The sequence below is a fragment of the Musa acuminata genome, chromosome BXJ2-5, assembly GCF_036884655.1.
Source record: "Musa acuminata AAA Group cultivar baxijiao chromosome BXJ2-5, Cavendish_Baxijiao_AAA, whole genome shotgun sequence".
NCBI classification, from domain to species: domain Eukaryota; kingdom Viridiplantae; phylum Streptophyta; class Magnoliopsida; order Zingiberales; family Musaceae; genus Musa; species Musa acuminata.
Window position 1 is genome coordinate 44,034,385 of NC_088342.1, and position 19,418 is coordinate 44,053,802.

Here is a 19,418-nt window from a genome sequence, read left to right on the forward strand (position 1 = left end):
TGTCTGTTATAATTAATCGGCTTCCGAGGATATACTCTTCTCTTGTAATAGCCACCGATGGAGGGAGATTAATGTGAATGGGGTGCCGTCTTTTCCGGTGGTCATCGATGGCTATCACTATCGCCGCGCCATCTCTTGCAATGAGCGCCACCGTCGAGCCTCGATCCCGCCCGTCCTCATCCGCTTCTTCCTCTCCTCCTCCGCCGCCCTCGCTCTTGGTAGGTTTCTTGATGGATCTCGTCGGCTACGTGGAGGACAAGGCCGCCGCATCACCATGCGATCTTCCCACTAGGGAGTATGCACCGTCTTCTCCATGTGCTTGTCAAGTCTTGGGAGGGTTCTTCGTTAGGCTTCTTTCTAAACGAAGGAACAGCTTCCTTCGCTTGGTGGATCAGTTGGAAAAGGGTTAGTGGGTGGTAAGTATAGTTGCTCATTTAATCTTGGCATTTTCATGGGAAGCGACTTCTTGGTTTGAAATTTGCATGTCTTTTGAGTGTTTTTGTCTTCTCCTAACATGCCAGAAATTAAATTGGCAGAAATTCTTTCAGAATAAAGCAGTGACAATTAGAGTCAGATTTGTTCAGAACCATTAGAATTATGTTATTTAACATGGATTATCTTGAATCTGGCATATATTATAATTATTCTTTCTTTCTTCTTGTTTATACTTTGGATTCAAGGATAGAACAGAGGCATAAGCATAATATTGAAGGTACTTGGGATATAAGGCATGGACATGGACACAGAATTTAGGACGAAAAGCAAAACAGCACATGGCACAGACATGGTAGGTATGGAAATGAAATGAGTGGAAAATGATAAAACAGAAGATAACAAGCTCACCACCCAAATAAAGTGATACATATATCATCACCCAAAGAGTATAGGGCTTAACAACTCTATAGTATCCACCAAGGAGATATAGATTTGGAAGAGAAGAATAAGACCTCTGAAAAAAAATTATTCTTGTATTCCCTCTTAAGGCTTTCAAGACATGATATTTATAGTGTTAGGCTTGGAACAAACCTCCAAGCATGAGTTATTAATGCTTCAACATTTTCAAGATCAAAATAAATAAAAACTAAATTAAATATTTGTAATAACTCAAAGTCATCTAGGAACTCCAAAAGGTGAGAATAACTTTCTTACGATCTCGATAGAACAATTAATCATTGTAGAAAGAACTGAATGTTACTTTCTCTTGAAAACTTGAAATCAAATTTTGTAAATTGCTTTGAACTCCTAACTCAACAAACTTTTAGTGATGTATAATTTATCAAGGAATTAATGTGGAATGAGTATTAAGATTTTGATTTATTGGAAAACTAAGAGATCAATGTAACTATCTTGACTTCTCTTAACTGAGAGTATGGGGACACTTCTATATTAGTAACTAATTCATGTACACATTCAATGTAGATGATCTGTCTTCGTCAAATGTGAAGCTTTTAAGAAACATAACAGCCATTCCCATAGTTAGCAAACATTAATTGAAAATACTTGATGTAGCCTTATAATATCCATCCCACATATATACAATACATTGATATAAATGACTGAGTAGGATAGGTTCCTAGTATGCTTATAAGTTCCTAACGCCCTATTAGGTTATTATCTCTTAATTGAAATTACACATGCTTATATAGTCATGTACCATTTTTGGGCTCCAGAAGAGGAGCAAAATATAAGTTCTACGTCATATGAATCTTTTTGTAGATTGGCATGAATCAGGTCTTTATATATTACCTGATCAAAATTTCTCTTGCAAAAAAAGTTACCAGCTTTTGGAAGTGCCACAACAGAACTTCAGTATGCTAAATGTATGGATGTCATAAGTTATCCCAGTTTATAATTTCACAGTGTGCAGGATTGTTATTGGAATGTTGACTGTGTTCAAGAAGACAAATGTTAATTTCCAGTTTTGGCTTGCAGGTTATGTTTCTTTTTCCTTTTTTTTTTTCTTTTATGATTCCATATCAAGTGAAATTTTTTTCAGGTGAGAAATTTGATTGAGTGAATTTTAACGGTCTAACATTTAGTCATTGTGCATCATTTCAAAACCAGGTCGATGATAAACTCCTATTACCTCTCGTCATTTTGGTAGGGTCAATTTGGTTTCATGCTCATTTCTTAGGCATCAAGTTGTAAGCTTTGGGACATATTTTGGTTTTGCTTTTGTCTAAACGCTGTTTGAATTTTCTCTATGCAACATCCACTCATCTTCTCCATGTGGTTTACTTGCATTGACAGGCATATTTCCATTTTTAGTTATAACCACTTCTTGGAATTTACATGTTCTGCTCTCTGTAGAAAGAAGTGGCTATGGAGGCCATTAAATGGGAGATATTTTTAACAGTCCTTTTGCTTGAGCTTAGCATGTAATATATTTTCACTATGCACATACTCTCATTTAAGAGAATTGAATCGCCGGAGAAGAGATATATAAAGTGTCACTGTCCTTTCACTTGTATGTTAATTTGGTTGGTGAACATGTAAGACACAGAATTGCATGCCTTCTCAGATCTTCTTTGTCTCATTTTCTTTTTCCTTCTCTTCTTAAATTTTTGCCTGATCTTTGTGTATTGTTGTAGTGACTGTAAATGTGGTTTCACTTATGCAAAACCGATGTTCCATGGTAGAATTTACCTGTTAAAATCCATTTTAAATGGGCAGCCAATAGAATGCAAGCCTGTCTGCATATTTTCCTTTTCTTTTTCCTGTACATGATGATGACTTTTTGGAAATAGATTAGCATATCCTCCAAGAGCTTTGGAGTATGACAGAACGACCTGCCATGATCCTTCCTGGCAATTGGTTGTACTTCGAGCTGCGTTTAATGCCCTTTAGAGGATGGGCAACTTCATTTTTTTTTACTATTCCTGTCTTCCCCATTAACTTTCTTCTTCCACCTTGGCATCCCTTGCAGTAATATTTGCTTATTTTACTTCATGTATTATTTGCTAACATGTTACCACAAGCTTCTTAATTTTTCTCCCAGAGTTGTGCTAGGGGAGAGACATCACAATTCAGCAACTTTATGGTGCTTAGGCCACTTGTGATGGTTCTCATGCTAAAGATGAGCCCTTCTTCACCTGGCTTTCCAGCTTGTGTTGCAAGCCATGGGGGGAGGGGAAGCAACAGCAGCAGCAGCAACACAGCCTTAAATGCCACGACGGCAACTTGTGATATTCCGTGTAGCTGACCGTATGCTGCTCTCCTTGAGTGCCTTGGACGAGGATGTGCCTCGGATCTTAGCTTGCTTGGTCGGTCGGTTCATCTTGACTGGTAAACTGTGTTCAATAAACATATTTATGCGTGCATATTTTTTTACATAATCCTTTTGGTAGGATGATGCCTTAAATTCTTAACTTTTGGTAAAAGAAATATTACGGTTTACTGACAGCCTACTTGTTCATTGTTCATGGACCACATCTACACGACCATATTGTTCGAGACTTATGGCAGGAAAAACCAGCTATCATTATACTGATGACAGGTTATTGTGGTAAGGCCCATTTACCTATCCTCTATGGAAGAACATGTACTCTACTGTGGTGAACCTGTAAGCAGCAGCTCAAATCTGCCTTGCTCTAAATTGTGTAGCTTTGCGATGTATGTACATCATGAGTGTTTTTGGCTTGGTCGAATGTAATAAAATCTCTCTCTCTCTCTCTCTCTCTCTCTCTCTCTCTTGTAGCATGAGGTACCTGATGATTAAATGTGATATTGGTACCATGATGTTTCTTGTCAATTCACTATATTTGAGATTGGTTTGGTTTGGACAAATATGATTTAATTTTCCTTGGCTGAACAAAATTATAGATTGTGATTGGGTACATTCTCGTCTTTTTCTCGCTGTAACTTGAATTTTTTGAAAGATTAATATTGAAATCTTTTCATGTGTTGAATTCTTTATCGCAATCAACAAACATATTGCTAATTCTTGTAATCTTATAGTGCTGATGGTTAGTTAGAATGTAATACCTACAACTAGCATTCTCTAGAGTAACACACTGGCTTCGTATCTTTTTGGCAGTGTTAATTTCATGTACATTTGTGAATATGCAAGACATAGAGATAGGTAGAGATCCTTTCTCACCATTAATATATATTGTCCTTCCCATGAGACTCCCCTTTTGACCCACAAAGTCTCATTGGGCGACACACCCCTAAAACACTTCATGGAGTTATGGGCATGTGGATTGTCCCTTCATGCCGGTTGTGCACTGCATTCGACTGCACAGGGTTTCATTTCATCTGTGTGATTCGTACCTTTTGTCAAGCCTCAATTCGTGGTACTCTTAACAAAATAAAACTTTTCTTGGAACTACAAATATATTATATATGTGCTTCAAACATTACAATTCCCATGACAACAAATCTAAGGAGAGAAGAGAAAAGGAGATCGCAAGACGATATATTCACATCACCACCCATTCTTATTCTTATACTTCTTTCTTATTGTTGCAGAGCGCCATCGCCGCTGCAGTAGACGTGCGTTAACATTTTACGTAGAAAAGCTTGCGCTGCGAGCTCAGTCGTAGAACAGTGGTGGCGAGTTGGAAGAGGATGAGGAGTTGACCGAGTTGAGGATGCTGTTCCAGTAGTTCTTGCTCTCCTCCTCTCCTTCCAATTCCTCCTCCTCTTCTTCTTCTTGTTCTTCTTCTTCCTCTGCCTCCTCTTGGGCGCAGGTCTCAGGTCCATTTGCGTATGAATCACCGCGGCAGTCCGAGGCCTTCTGCGCCGCTGAGTCACCCAGGAGCAGTCCGGTGAATCCTGCGCCGGACTGTCCCCAGTATGGCTCCGACAGCCATGGCGCCTCCCCGTCGAATGCGGCTTCCATGGAGAAGCCTGTGAAGCTGTCCACTCTATCCTTCGCCAAGCTCCTCCACTCCGCTCTCTCCGGCTCCAAATTCACGCCTCCTTGATGGCTGGCGGCGGATGCGGCGCCGGCGCCGGCGTCCACAAACCCGACGCCGGCTGCCGCGAAGCTTAAGGTGGAAGTGGGCGACTCCAGGTCGATCCTGTCGCCTTGGTTAGCCCCCGGCCATGCCCTGAGGATGTCGAGTCCGCTGGCCTTGGTGGTGAGCGGAGCAGGTGGCGGCGGGATGGTCGAGGACGAGGACGACGACGATCCCTTCTGCTGCTGTTGCTGCTGCAGAATCATGGAATTGGACGCCGCACGGAACTTCGACTCCCTCGCGAGCCGCGCCTCGGCCTCCAGGCGTGCGCTCTCCCACTGGGCCATGTGGCTGAGGTTGGCAACGCTCTTGAGGTGTCCGTCGCCGGATCTGAGGGTGTCGCTCTTGGCCTTGTGGGTGCAGGGATCGATGCCCATCTTAGCCAGCCGCTTCTTCAGGTGGGTGTTCCAGTAGTTCTTGATCTCGTTGTCTGTTCTCTTGGGCAGGTGGGTGGCAATCGCAGACCATCTGAAACCAGTCTCATCAACCATCATAAAGCCATGATATGGATGGAGTGACCGAACTGATGCATAAGATCAAGGTGTGTCGATCACCTGTTTCCAAGGAGGGCATGGAGTTGAATGATGGTCTGCTCCTCCTGCAGGCTGAACTCTCCCCTCTTGATGTCAGGTCGCAGGTAATTCGTCCACCTCAACCTGCAGCTCTTCCCGCACCTCTGCAGCCCTGCAACCAGGGATCAAAGATCACAACACTCAGCTACCATGACGACGACGAGACCTCAGCTGGCTCACCGGCTTTGGCAGGCAACGCCCGCCAGCTCCCATTCCCGTGCTTCTCGATGTAGGCGAGCAGCTTCTGGTCCTCCTCCGGAGTCCACGGCCCCTTCTTCAACCCCACCTTCTCGCAGCACGGAGACCGACCCATCTCACTCCGACGCTATAACCTGCAGAGGAGGAGGAAGAAGATGCGCTTAAGCTGAACTCTGGGGGCTCTCTATAACTCCATAGAAGGAGAATCGGTGCATGCCACGCACGAGTTGCAGGATGTTACAGCGAAGCCAAGAAGATGTGGAATCTTTATGGGGGAGTTAGAATGGCAGACAGAGAGAAAGATGGATAGAGAAAGAGATGGAGAAATGATGAAGGATAAATAGCAGAGATGTAAATGTTGTATGCACGAGTGTGAATGACACACTGGTGGTTGCAGACACATTAATCCATCCTCTCCCACCTCCGCTGTCCACTGTCCTGCCACAGTGCCTAGAAAGTTTTATCTGCCCATGGAGAAGGTGGAATTACCAGGGTTGTTGCATGTACTTGAGAGTTTGCAGAGGTCCTCTTCGTTCTGGGTGAGAGGATCTACCTGCTTGGCGTCTGCCGTTCCCTGCTACCAAGCTGCATCGCAGACGGGGCTTTTGGCTTTATTGAACCAAACATCTTCCAGTATTTTTGGTGAGAAGAACAGCCGGGGAATGAGGTTTTCTTGATGATTTCAATCATGAGATGATCCGCATCTGATTCCAGTAATGTATATAAGATTGTTCAATTTTTTTTATTAGGGTGGTAGGAGTTTTTAGATAAATAAAGATTTGGATTAACTTGTAAAGGTTTAAAAATCCTATTATTATTAACTTATGCTTGAGTATTTTGAACTTGATAGGGAATATATTAATAGTCGATCATCATTATCCATCACATAACATCACATAAGCAGTATGTGAAAATTATTATGGAAGAAAAAATGTTCAGGTCACTGCTCGTCCGTCTACTCACGTGAACAAAAGTCAAAGACAAATCGTTCGGGACTATCTCGCCTCTACCGCTCACATGGTCAAAATACCAAGAGGGAAATGTTGGAGCGGGAAATGTTGGAGCGGTTATAGGTTGTCTCCTCCAAAACTAGGTATAAAAGGTAATCCTGGCGCTACATCGAGAGGACTCTATTTTTAGAAATACCTATACTCAAAAAGGACTTTGGTGATTAACTTGAGCATCGAATGAACCGGATAAAGAAATTTCCTCCGACATCGATCTTACTGCAAGTGGCGCATCGAAAGCTTGACACTTCTACCTCGAAGCCACTTCGATCACCACCTTAGAAATTCCTATGTCTTTAGTGTTGGACCATATTGGGTCGACTTAAATGTCAATGATGATTTTTCTTAATATTTTTTGTACTAGAAGGAAAACTTGATATCGTAAAAATGTCCATTCGTCAATCCCCCTAATGAACGCTCTAACGAGGAGGTTGTGTCTTCGACCAGTAGCACTTTTATTTAAGGGAGGAAACTTTCATCCTTCCCTCAAATGGTTATGTCCGCTTTGGTGTAAACACTAATGTGATACTATCGTTTGTTCAATGACCTTAAGCCTTTCGCCCCCAAAGATGACCTCAACCATCTACTTGTCCCTACCAAGGTGTTCCAGAATCTCACTCAGTAGGTGCATACGCTAACGGGCATGATGTAGGCTATCGCCTCGCTCTTGTCTCAGCTAGCCCAACAAGCAACGGTACCATCTCAACCTCAACTAATACCTCAATCGCCACTAGCTTCAGTGCTTGTTGGGATCCTCCCGCCCAATGCGGTGCCAACATCTTAGGATCACCCAAGACCTATTGAACTACTAATTGAGGGAGCGTCTCACTCTCCAACAATGAAATTCAGTGCACTATCATACCATCACTTTGCTCTGTTTGAATTCAAGACCCGGTCAGCAGATTCGATAGGTGACTTTATGAGGATCCAACTATAGCATATGGACCAACATTTAGAAGAGATACGGTGAGAGTTCTAACAATCCCAAGGGGAAAAGTTAGATAATCCAACTTCAAGTCAGTCTTCATTCACTCAGAACATCCAAGACGAGCTAATCTTAATGAACTTTTGCCTCCCATCACTATAGGCCTTTGATGATAATACCTACCCAGTAGAGTACACTACTGCCTTCCATGTCTAGATGTTATTGTATGGCACCTCAAACACCCTGATGTATCATGCCTTCCTGATCATTGATCGACCCAAGCTCAATAGGCTAAGGGCAGTGGTATCAACCTATCATATGGTGATGAAATTCCCAATAAGGATTGATATCAGAGAATTGAGAAGCAACCCGAAAGATCGTGCCAGTGTTATTTGATAGCAATCTCCTTACCAAAGAAGGCCCGACACGAGGCAGTGCCGATGGAGCCATAGAATCTTAGGTCACAAGCTTTTTACCTTCATGAATGCATTTTCAGGATATAATCAAATAAGGATGACACCATAGAATCGAGAACATATCTCCTTTATCATAAACCTAAGCATATATGGCTATCGACTCATTCTATTTGGGTTAACAAATATGAGCGTGACATACCAACGAATGGTGAACAAGATGTTCAAGCACCCAATCGGGAGGAAAATTGAGGTGTATGTAGACAACATGATAGTCAAAAGTCAAATGACAGACTCACATCTGATAGACATTTCAAGTTCTAAAGAGATTCAACATATGTCTTAACCTATCTAAATGTGTTTTTGGAGTTAATTTGGAAAAATTCCTCAAATTCATTATTCACTAGAGAGGAATATATGTCAACATTGAGAAGGTGTGAGTCATATTAGAGATGCACTCATCTTAATCGATAAAGAAAGTATAATAATTAATAGGGTGAATAATGACACTTAGTCAATTCATATTCTAGCCCAATGATAAGTGCTTACCATTCTTTTATATATTAAAAAACTCTAAGGGCTTCCCGTGGATTGAAGAGTGTTAAGAGGCATTTGAAGAGCTAAAGCACCACCTCGCCCAGTTACCACAGCTCTCTTCCATCTCGGGTAAAACCCTAAGTCTCTATCTCACCATCACAAAGCAAACTATCAACTCGGTGTTGGTGCAGAATGACTCGGGAATACAGAAGCCTATTTATTATGTCAGTCATGCCCTTAATAGACTCAAGGAATGGTATCCCCCTACCGAGAGGTTGGCATTTGCACTAGTACTGGAGGCGAGGAAGCTTTGTCCCTATTTTCAAGTGCACCTCATATAGGTGACCACCGACCAATCACTCATATAGGTCCTTTCTCGATTTGATATCTTGGGATGACTACTGACGTGGTCAATAGAGATGGGCGAGTTTGACATCCAATATGTGTCGATAACTACCATAAAGGCTCAAGCATTAATGAATTTTATCTTAGAACTAACTCTCTCACCTAGGGTTGAGGCTGATAGTCACACCACCTCAACATGGATCTTTTTTGTAGATGGTTCTACCACCTCAGAAAGGTGTATGAATAAACTCTTCGGTTTGAATCCAAAATCTTTAATAATGAGGCCAAATATAAAGCACTTCTCTCAAGGTTCTGACTTGTCCGAGAGCTTCAGGTCCAAGACCTAATAGTGTTCATTGACTCACAACTAATTGTGAGCTAAGTAGAGGGGAGCTATGAGACCCGAGACGTGACCATGGTGAAGTACCTCACCGAGGTACGAAGGTTAGCTCATAGCTTCTCTTGACTCAATGTGTTACTAGTCCCACGTACGGAAGATACCCAGGTTGATGCACTCGTTGGGTTAGATTCCACTCGAGCTCTAAGGAAGGGCTGGCCATTGGTCGAGACACTATCAACCTGAACCATTGAAAAGCATGACATATTCGTGATCGAGGAGGAACTAAGCTGGATGGACAAGATCCTGCACTATAAAAGAGATTAGATGCTCTCAATTGATCCCATGGCGACTCAAAGAGTCAAGTATCATCAAGTATGATATTACATAATTAACCACCACATATACCATAGGCCCTTCAACCAACCATTTCTCTGATAATTGACACCCCAAGGGGCCGAGAGAGTGCTCGTCAAGGTGCACAAAGGAGTTTGCAGGGAGCACATAGGTGGGTGAACTCTTGCATTCAAAGTACTTTAGTAAGGGTTCTATTGGCTGACATTGTGCAAGGATGCAATCAACTATGTTAGAAGTTTCCTTGAATGTAATACCAACCAACAATAGGGCATGGACCTCCTAGGAACCTTTCCCCCCAACCTTAGCTAGCAAAGGTTCATAATTGTTGGAGTAGACTTTCATGAAATGGGTGAAGGTTGAGCCACTAGCATTGATCATCGAGAAGCAAGTTGAGAGATTTGTATGGAAGAACAACATCACCTACTATGGAATCCCAAGGGCCCTTATCACCAATAATGGGACCTAATTTAACAATACAAAGTTTAAGAAATTATACCAATCTTATAGGATTCAATTGAGGTTTAGCTTGGTAGCTCATCGCCAAAATGACGATCTCGCCAAGGTCACCAACCAAGCCATTCTCGAATGATTAAAGAAGAGGATTGTTAGAGTAAAGAGTACATGGTTGGATGAATTGCTAAGCATTTTATTAGCCTTCTAAATGACACCTAGGACCGACTTAGGAGAATCACCATTCAATATGACATTTAGCACTAAAGTTGTTTTTCTATATGAGATATTCTTCTCGATACTTTAAATTTAGAGCTTTGACAAAGAAACCCCTAAAGAAGGACTTCGAGCCTATCTCAACTTGATTAGTAAAATTAGAGCCAAAGCATACCTATGAGCGCTGAGATACAAAAGGGCAGCAGCCAAGCTCTATAACCAAGGAGTCTGCCCTTAAAGGGTTGGATTAGGGGACTTAGTGCTCCAAAAAACTAAGGTCAACAACCCAATCATATCTCGAAGGAAGTTGATGCCAAATTGAGAAAGGTTTATTAAGTCATCGAAGTCATCCAAGATAGAACATACTATCTTAAGACAATAGAAGGTGTGGTGTTATCGAAAATATGGCATATTGTAAACTTGAAGAAGATTTACCTGTAAGGCCTCCCTCGAGATCAAACTAGGGAGGACGATGCCCCAAGCACCAAGTGTTGCCTTGTTAGGCCTAGGGTGTCAGTTGTAGGAGGTATCTTTAAAGTGTCAGTTATGAATTAAGAAAAAAAAGTTTACTACTCTTAGAAGGATTGCATCAACAAAGTCGGGCTTCTACATCTAAGATGAAGCCCTAGCCTATCAAAAAAGCATTTATGGGGTGGACAGAAGGAATAAGTTGGGTAGATCAACTTGACAACTAAAGAGATTAAGTTGGAGATGGTAGCTTAGGCGATAGGACAAGGCGATAAGTCAGGGTTGTCATTGAAGGGCATCTTGATTAGCATCGAGACATTTTGGTCCTCAAGGTAGTTCGTGAATAGATTATCCTTGAACTACAGCTTGGGGTACCTCGTTAAGAAACATGCTAAAGCAATTTGGTATCTGAACTGGTATGAGGTAACCCTAGTCCTCTCTAAACCCTTTTTGAACCGATGGATGTCTTATAGTCGACGACCACTTCTTCTCGATACTTCGGTATCTAGAGTAGCTTGAACTCCAACACTTCTCCTAACTCATAAGCCTCCCCATTGGTCGTCATGACCTCCTCAGCAAGCTTCGATTTGCACATTCTCATCGCGTCCAACTCTAAGGCGAACTATAGTAGTTCATCCTCTATGCCTCGATTGTTGCCTCGAACCTCTTTCAATTGATTTGCGAGGCTAGCAAGGCACTGCTCGATGTCCTCTAGTTAACACGCCAGCTCAATCGCTTGAGCCTTCACCTCAACGAGAACAAAAAGGGCACCTCCCCCCTTTTGTAACTCCTCAACCTCTGCTTGGAGATTATTAACTATGAGAGACTATTGGTAAATGATAGCATTAGCGTCCTAAACACGATCAATGAGAGTCGTCATGTAATGGTAGTGCTATGAATAAAAAATGAATGGGTCAACAATGTAAAACTAAAGGGACTAGTTACAGCCTAACTTACTACCACTTCATTGTAGTAGCTATTAATCAAAACCTCTAAGGGGGAGCAATAGATCTGCTTTGCCATCCACAAATATAAGGATCTGTTATAGTACTGCTCCGCAGCTGCGCCCTTACTCTACACCTTTTGCATCTTCTTTAAGCCTTCCTACCTTAGCTATAGTGGTATATCTGAGGTTGAGTCCGGTAGATCAACAATCTATAAAGTCGTAAAAGTCAAGGGGCTTCTCCTTTCATAGGTCTAACATTGACTGTGGCATGCTTCTCTTTTTTTCTCGAGAAAGACTTGAAACTTCAATCTCCCATGGCGTAGGCACTACGAAGGTGGGAGGCTCCTTTTCTCAAGATAACTCCTTGAGTGCATCATCCCTTTGAGAGTGTGAAGCCTTCTATGCAATAACTTTATGTTTCTTCCTTGATTTATCAACGTTGTCATGATGATCAAACCGAGGTAGTTTCAACACCTCTATTGATGGCTTACAAGTGATAATCTACGTCGAACGGGGCTTCATCGTGCCTGACAAGGAACCAAGTGCCTTCCTCTTTAAGGAGTGCAGATCTATGCCTATAGAAGATCCAAATTACAAGACTAAGAAGTTAGGTTGAGACCCCCGTTGATCAACCAATCATCATTCATTTTTTAGACTACCTTGAAGAAAGAAAGTATATCTCTCAATCAAAGTGTTTGACCCTCTTCCTCATCTTATAGGAAGGAAGGGGTGTTGTCAATGCAATTTGCCAACCAGGCAAGGTTGAATCCCTAGTCCCAACTTGAACTCATGAGGAAAAAATGCTCCTTTCAACCTTTATGGTTAGAAGGGGCATCACTAACCTTGAAACATTCTCAAGCGGTTAGGTAATAACTACTTCTCCCCTTACACAACTAAAAACAAGTAGTAAAAAAGATGTGGTTTGAAATAATATTAGCACATCAACATTCTTTAATGAACACTATTAGATAGTGCCATAAGTTGGGCACTATTTGAGAAAGTGAAATCTCCCACCATTGGAGGCAAGATACTATCACTAGATGAAGGGAAAGACGGAGTCCTGCCTTGAGGGCATCACAAGATAAGTAGAAAAACCCAAGCATAGGGTCAAAAGGGTACTAACTAGGTCGGAGGACTTATAGATCAAACTTGGTTGGAATATAATACTTAGTTCGCAAACAATCCAAGAGAGATGCGTTGACCACTAAGTCGTAGTCATGCAAACTATTTATAAACTCTAAGTCCTAAAGAACCTTTGGGTTCATGGGAGATATCTCCTCCGATGAAGGAGAGGATACAACCTCCTCTGCTCTTAGACTGTCCAAATATGAAACACAAACCTTAATCAATTAATGGTCAAAGGATCAAGAGAAACTTATATGAGAATATAAAGATATCCTGACCTGAGATGAAAGAGTAGGATGACGAACGATTGGTTCATTATAGAACTAGCATTGGGATGATAAATTTAAAGATCGACCTGCCTAGTCAGGAACTAGGGCGAGGTAGAGAATGTTCCTAAGGAGGCCATAGGGGCTAAGCTAAAAGCTTTTAGAGCGGCTTAGATAAAGAATGAATCAAGATAAGTGTCCCTTCAGGGCAACTCCCAAGAGACACTAATAGCAAGAGAATTCGAAATTCATCGCAACGGAGGGAAGAGTTGAAGCCTACCATAATGGAAGAATCCAAAATTTGCCATAACAAAGTGAGGACTTGAAGCATGTCATAACGGGAGAATTTAAAATCCGTCACAATAGAGGGAGGGCTTGAAACCTACCATGGTAGGAGGAGGACTTGAAATCTGCCACGATAAAGGGATGACTTGAAGCCCGTCATGATAGGAGGAGGATCTGAAACACACCACGATGGAAGGACTCGAAATCTACTATGATGGATGAAGGATTTAAAATCTGCTACGATGGAGGCATGAGGCGAAATGTGCAAGATGCATATCAATCGGGAAAAGCCGACTTATGCTAAGAGAAATCTGCTATGGTGAAAGCATAGGGTAAAATGTGCTCAAGATGTATGAGTCGAGTAAACTTAATCTTCCCTAAAAGAAATCTACTATGACAGAAGCATAGGGTGAGATGTGCTTGAGGGATGTGACTTAGAAAAACCTGATCTACGTTAAAAGAAATTCACTACCGTGAAGGCATAGGGTAAAATGTGCTTGAGATATGTGAGTTTGAAAAACTTGATCCGCACTACGAGAGATCCACTATGGTGAAAGCATATGGTAAAATATGCTTTAGGCATGTAAGTTAGAAAAAATCGACCCGTGATAAGAGAAATTTGCCATAGTGGAGATGCAAAGTAAAATATGCCTGAGAAGTATAAGTCAGGAAAACCCGATCAGCGCTAAGAGAAATCTTCCATAGTGGAGGCACTAGGCGAAATGTGCCCGAGACGTGTGAGTTAGAGAAATCCGACCTGCATTAAAAGAAATCCGCTATGGTGTAAGCACAAGGCAAGATGTGCCTAAGACATGAGTCGAGTCGGGCACCATAAGAAATCCATTACAATAGAAGCATAAGGCGAGATATGCTCGAAGCGTGTGAGTCGAGAAAGCCCAACTTACGCCAAGAGAAATCTGTCATGGTGCATGCATAGAGCGTAATGTGCATAAGCCATGTGAGTCAAAAAAATCTAACCCGCATCGAGAGATATCCCCTATTGTGGAAGCATAGAGCAAAATGGGCTCGAGGCATGTAAATCGAGGAAACCTAACCCGCGCCAAGAGAAATTCATCATGGTAGAGACACAAGGCGAAATATGTCCTAGATGTGTGATTTTAAAAATTCGACTCGTGCTAAGAGAAATCTGTCATGGTGGAGGCGTAGGGCGAAATACGCCCAAAGCATATGACTCAGGAAAACCCAACCTCCGTCCGACCAACGTGTGTCCTATTGACGTCATGAAAGAGCAGGTTGGCAAAGTACCTGTTAGATGAACTAAACATCATACTCCAAGCTCCCTAAACAAGAGCGGGACATTGGAGCGATTATAGATTATCCCTTCCAAGGCTAGGTATAAAACCCGAAGATATGCTGCTGATTCTCTTTTCAAGAGAAATCCATACCCAAAAAGGATCTTGGTGACTAACTCGAGCGTCAAAAGGACTAAATCAAAAAATTTCTCTGTCTTAATGTATGTAACATCTCGAGAGCTCGATACTTTCATCTCGAAGCCACTTCAAAACCTACCTCGATCAACCCCCTCCCTCGGTCATCACGAGAGTCATTTAGATGACTCTTTGCCTTCGGAATAAAATCGAGGCATACCGATTCGTGATCCGCGACGCAAGGCAAGAACATGCATCTTATTTAATCTGATAAGTCATTAACTTCAAGCAAGATGTTTAATTTAGATGTATATTTCCTACTCCACTGCCCCCACAAACTCATGTTTTACCCATCAAAGAGTGGCGAAGGTGCAGTGACAAGGCTCGATAAGAACCAGCATTGCATGACCTACAGCTCCACGATAAAGCTGACACACTTGCTTCATGGGAGTTAAATTACTGGACTTTTAGGTTCGAGATCATTATTGTGAAAAGACAGTCCTCCATGGTAAAAGTAGAAAGAGAGTTCCAAATGGGGTTGAAGGAGAGTTGAAGTGGTGCACTGCCGATGGGTACGCCCGCAGTCATGTTAAGGGACCAGAAGAGGCCAACGAATAAAGTTCCTTCTCCAAGAATGAGACGATGGGGTAGGCCTCTTAAACTCCTTTTTCATTTATGAACAGTGAGGATTAAATGGAAGAGAGAAGGGCAATAAATTATATGGTCCAACGAATATGAATTCTTCTCATCATCAGAAAAAACCAATCCTATAAACTTCACGTTGGCACCGGCAGCATTTTTGAGGTTGGCATTCTCCATCTTAGTTTGGGAGGAAGAGTGACCCAAATGACTCGTTAAAGAGAGACGAGACTTGTTCATGGCCTTACATGAACAAGAGTCGATTCCTAGCAAGTGCTAAAAGTCCTTATTATTAGGTATCGCTCTTTTGAGTGCTAATTATATATTATTTTTTATACTTTATTTTGTTAATATCATATTGTTTTACTTCAAATATTTACATTGAAATCACTATCATTTTGAATGGGAAACAAATAACTCTATTTTTTATAGTTACGTTGACAAACAAATATAATATATGATACTACGTATTGGATTAAAATGAAGGTGATGAACAAAAAGATATCATTACATGATATATTAAAATAATATTATATATATATATATATAATATTATTTTTGCTATCCTCTTTTAAGGATAAAATTAAATAACATTTATTTCTTTTGCCTTCTACATATATTTGAATGTTTTCCCTCCAATAATAATATAAGAAGCATGTTTCTATTAGAGCTATGGATGCTACAAATCCTCATGCTGTGATTATGTTTCCTCTCTTTGTTAAAACTAGTTTTTCTAGGATAGGAATGAGAATGAGTAGGGTATCCGTAAATTTTATCATACATATTTAAAGAAACTTATTATTTACGATCCTCAATTTACTATTGATAATCCCTTGCTATTCATAATATCTTTAAAAAATAAAAATATTATTTTATTATTTATAATCCTAGTATTATCGATTTTATCATTTTTTATCTTAATTATTTTTCACAACCTCTTAGTTCATCTTGGTTGATGCTCTCACCGTCATTCATCGGAGACGTCATCGATGCTCGTACAATGACTCGATATCATCCATCTTGGAAAGAAGTCATCGATGCTCGTACAATGACTCGATATCATCCATCTTGGAAAGAAGAATATTTACGTCTATTTATAGAGGAATAGTTTAAAAATATTAAAAAAATTATAAATAAAAAAAAAGGATTGTAAAATAGTAATCTCCTATTTAAATCCTACTAACTTATTAGATTTGGAACTCAATTTATCTTCCAAAATTAGCCCTATATCACAAGTGGATTGATTGATGGTGGTCAAGCTTTCATAGTATTTTGGGTTAAATGATTTTAAATAAATCTATCGTATTAGTATGTGATTTATTGCATATAATTATATTGATTGTGATAAATGGGGACGGATTTAGTATTGGATAGGGTGAGTTTTTAGACTTGCAAGTCGCCTATGATATTAGCAAGTCATTTATTCCATAAGATTATGTTGATCGCGACAAATGGAAATGGACTTTTGTTTGGGTCTCACATGAGCTCAGCCACACAGTTAGCTATTGGTCCTTATTCTATTGCTCCTAGTAATATAAAGAGCAGATAAAATACGCAAACACCTGGTGGGCAGCAGCTGCCTTATCTGCTCACTGTGCCTTCTCTGCTTCCTTCGAATTCGATCCTTCCAATGGGCAGCTTCGCCAAGCACATGATCCTTTGCCACATGACCCCGACGCCATCCACCCCCGGCCACCACCACCACCAGCAGCGCCGCGGGGTGGAACCACCGCCTCGTCCTCCTGCGGTAGCCGAAGAGAAGCCTAACCACTCGACGCGGCGGTGGACGGTGCTGTCGACGGTACTAACTGCCTCCACGGCGCTGGGCCTACAGCGGGCGCCGCCGGCCGCCTTGGCGCAGGCCGAGCAGAGCTGGGGCACCCGGTCCTTCATCAAGGAGAAGTACTTCCAGCCGGGGCTGACGCCGGAGGAGGCGGCGGCGAGGATCCGGCAGACGGCGGAGGGGATGCGGGACATGCGCCACATGCTCGACACCATGTCCTGGCGCTACGTCATGTTCTACGTCCGACTCAAGTCGGCCTACCTCGACGCCGACCTCAAGAACGCCGTGGCCGCCGTCCCGGAGCCCCGCCGCAAGGCCTTCGTCAAGACCGCCAATGAGCTGGTGGACAACATGGCCGAGGTAGCAACGCTCCATTCACATCCTCCGCCTTCCCCTGTTGCTCACCAAGTGTTCGATCGCTTGTAACTATTCATTACCGCTGGGTTTTGTTTGTGTACGTAGCTGGATCGTTATATACGCAGCCCAAAGGTATACGAATCGTACCTCTACTACGAGAAGACGTTGAAGTCACTGGATGAGTTGGTTGCACTGCTGGCCTAACATGACGGGAGGGAGGAGATCAGATCGCTGTGCGGGATTTGGTGCAGGATTAGTTGCAAACTGGTGTCTGTTATAACGGATGCACCGCATGATCGACTTCTTGTTTGATGGAGGTTTGTATGTACATATATTGATGAAAACTGTTGCCATGTCCGATAAATTGTTAGTTGTTATATGTTCCAAAAATGAAGCAAAATAACAAAAATAATGGATAGAAATTATTTTGTTGCGAGGTAATGATTGATCTCAAAGTATTTTTAGTATAACGTACTATAGGTTTAATCTCGAATCCAAAGCTTGTATGATTTGAAGACAGTCCCACATGTGGGGCCCGACGTACTCACTAGTCAAGAGACAGCTGGCCGACCCGTAAAACGTACGTGGATGGGAAAGCGTATCTCCAAACAAATATCTCCGGAACCGTTGACTTTGACCGTTCAAAGGGGGTTGAAGGCCGTCTTGTCCCTTGAGCAACCGAAGAGTTCGAGATCAGGGCTCAACAAAGAGCACAACCGGAGCCGACGACGACGAGATCGAAGCAGCGAGAGAGAGAGATGGAGGGGCGGAACCTGAGCGGGTTCTTGATCGGATGCCTGGGGACGGCACTGACGCTGGGCGCCTACTCACAGACGCTCGTCTCCTCCACGCAGTGCATCGCCATCGGCCTCCTCATCCTCATGTTCGGCCTCTTCGTCAAAGAAGGTTTCCTCTCCCTCTGAAACCGCTCAACTCCTTTCAGTCTCGTGAGGAAGACATGAGCTGACTCCAAGTTATACTCCTCTGCTGCTTCTTATCACACGTAGCACTATGTTTGACCTTTTGATCTGTAATAATAACTTGAAGCAGAACGATACCAAGTAGAATGAAAGAAAGGGAGTCCCATTTTCTTCTATGAAGAATCATGCTAACTTAAATCTAAGATCCTTCTTAACATCTTGCTCAAGAGTAACATATTCTTTTATGGATCTCATAGGCATGGACAAGTTATTTTCATCTTTCATAGTGGTATGTAGATGTCATGGGAGGATCTGATAGAGAACTTATGTGCACCATAAGTATCTCAATGATCATGATGGATTTGAGCTACTGATGACTTGATACAAAACTAGCAAACCTTTGTCTAATTGGTGAGCAGGACAGAAAGATGTTAAGCTACATTAGTAACATCTTGTAGTGAGAATAAACAGACAACTAAATAGTTGATGATTGAGATGATGATGAAATGTAAATATGAGTTGTCAAAGAATTGCAAGAACTTTTGGAGACCCTTCCAAAATAATCAGACTGTAAACGCTTTTATTTAAGGTTGTGTCAAACGCAACCTTCGGTCTTTCTTCTTTCGGTTCAGAAGGTACCATTTTATAAGTGAAAGTAACAGAGAAATCAAACAAAAAAATGATATTAATTGCAATTCCAAAGATCAGAGAGAGAGAGAGAGAGAGAGAGAGAGAGAGAGAGCAGTGACGAAGACAAGTGAGAGTAAGAAGAAAAAGGAACCCTAAGCAATGTTAGTAGATGAAATCAAGCTACAAGCTAAGAAATCAAATCGATTCTTTTCCCATGGAAGTCAGCTGGTTCACAGCACTCTTCTTCGGAAGCAGTACTCAGAAATCCAATCAAGATCATCATCTTTGGCCTA

General features: G+C 41.9%; 2 protein-coding genes and 1 long non-coding RNA gene across 6 annotated transcripts; 2 read left to right on the forward strand and 1 right to left on the reverse strand.

Moving 5' to 3' along the window:
• Positions 1-40: 40 nt before the first annotated feature.
• LOC135612910 (uncharacterized) lies at positions 41-3,735 on the forward strand. Of its 2 annotated transcripts, none has more exons than XR_010487141.1 (2): positions 41-1,932; positions 2,999-3,735. It is a non-coding gene; the product is annotated as an uncharacterized LOC135612910 (long non-coding RNA). The 2 variants fall into 2 exon arrangements; XR_010487140.1 differs by having other exon boundaries at positions 41-416.
• Positions 3,736-4,346: 611 nt separating this feature from the next.
• Positions 4,347-5,846, reverse strand: LOC135611863 (transcription factor MYB106-like). The gene is made up of 3 exons (XM_065107510.1): positions 5,714-5,846; positions 5,516-5,645; positions 4,347-5,429 (listed from the first exon to the last, which is right to left on the reverse strand). The coding sequence occupies exons 1-3, from the start codon at positions 5,844-5,846 to the stop codon at positions 4,535-4,537; spliced, it is 1,158 nt and encodes a 385-aa protein (XP_064963582.1). The 3' UTR covers positions 4,347-4,534.
• An 11,113-nt stretch (positions 5,847-16,959) lies between these two features.
• Positions 16,960-18,669, forward strand: LOC103985443 (photosynthetic NDH subunit of lumenal location 2, chloroplastic). 3 transcript variants are annotated; one of them, XR_010487146.1, is made up of 3 exons: positions 16,993-17,578; positions 17,681-17,892; positions 18,041-18,669. XR_010487146.1 is itself a non-coding variant. In XM_009403138.3 (2 exons), exons 1-2 carry the CDS (start codon positions 17,066-17,068, stop codon positions 17,777-17,779), a joined length of 612 nt encoding a protein of 203 aa, XP_009401413.1. In that variant the 5' UTR covers positions 16,960-17,065; the 3' UTR covers positions 17,780-18,016. The 3 variants fall into 3 exon arrangements, 1 of the variants encoding a protein (XP_009401413.1); XR_010487145.1 differs by having other exon boundaries at positions 18,056-18,669; XM_009403138.3 differs by lacking the exon at positions 18,041-18,669 and having other exon boundaries at positions 16,960-17,578; positions 17,681-18,016.
• The last annotated feature ends 749 nt before the right edge of the window (positions 18,670-19,418 follow it).

Bases quoted from the DNA above. Each gene is read 5' to 3' on its own strand.
- LOC103985443 (XM_009403138.3), top strand. From the start codon at position 17,066: ATGGGCAGCTTCGCCAAGCACATGATCCTTTGCCACATGACCCCGACG. The intron at 17,579-17,680 runs GTAGCAACGCTC...TTGTGTACGTAG, and splicing joins TGGTGGACAACATGGCCGAG to CTGGATCGTTATATACGCAG.
- LOC135611863 (XM_065107510.1), bottom strand. From the start codon at position 5,846: ATGGGTCGGTCTCCGTGCTGCGAGAAGGTGGGGTTGAAGAAGGGGCCG. The intron at 5,646-5,713 runs GTGAGCCAGCTG...CCCTGGTTGCAG, and splicing joins GGCGTTGCCTGCCAAAGCCG to GGCTGCAGAGGTGCGGGAAG. The intron at 5,430-5,515 runs GTGATCGACACA...GACTGGTTTCAG, and splicing joins CATGCCCTCCTTGGAAACAG to ATGGTCTGCGATTGCCACCC.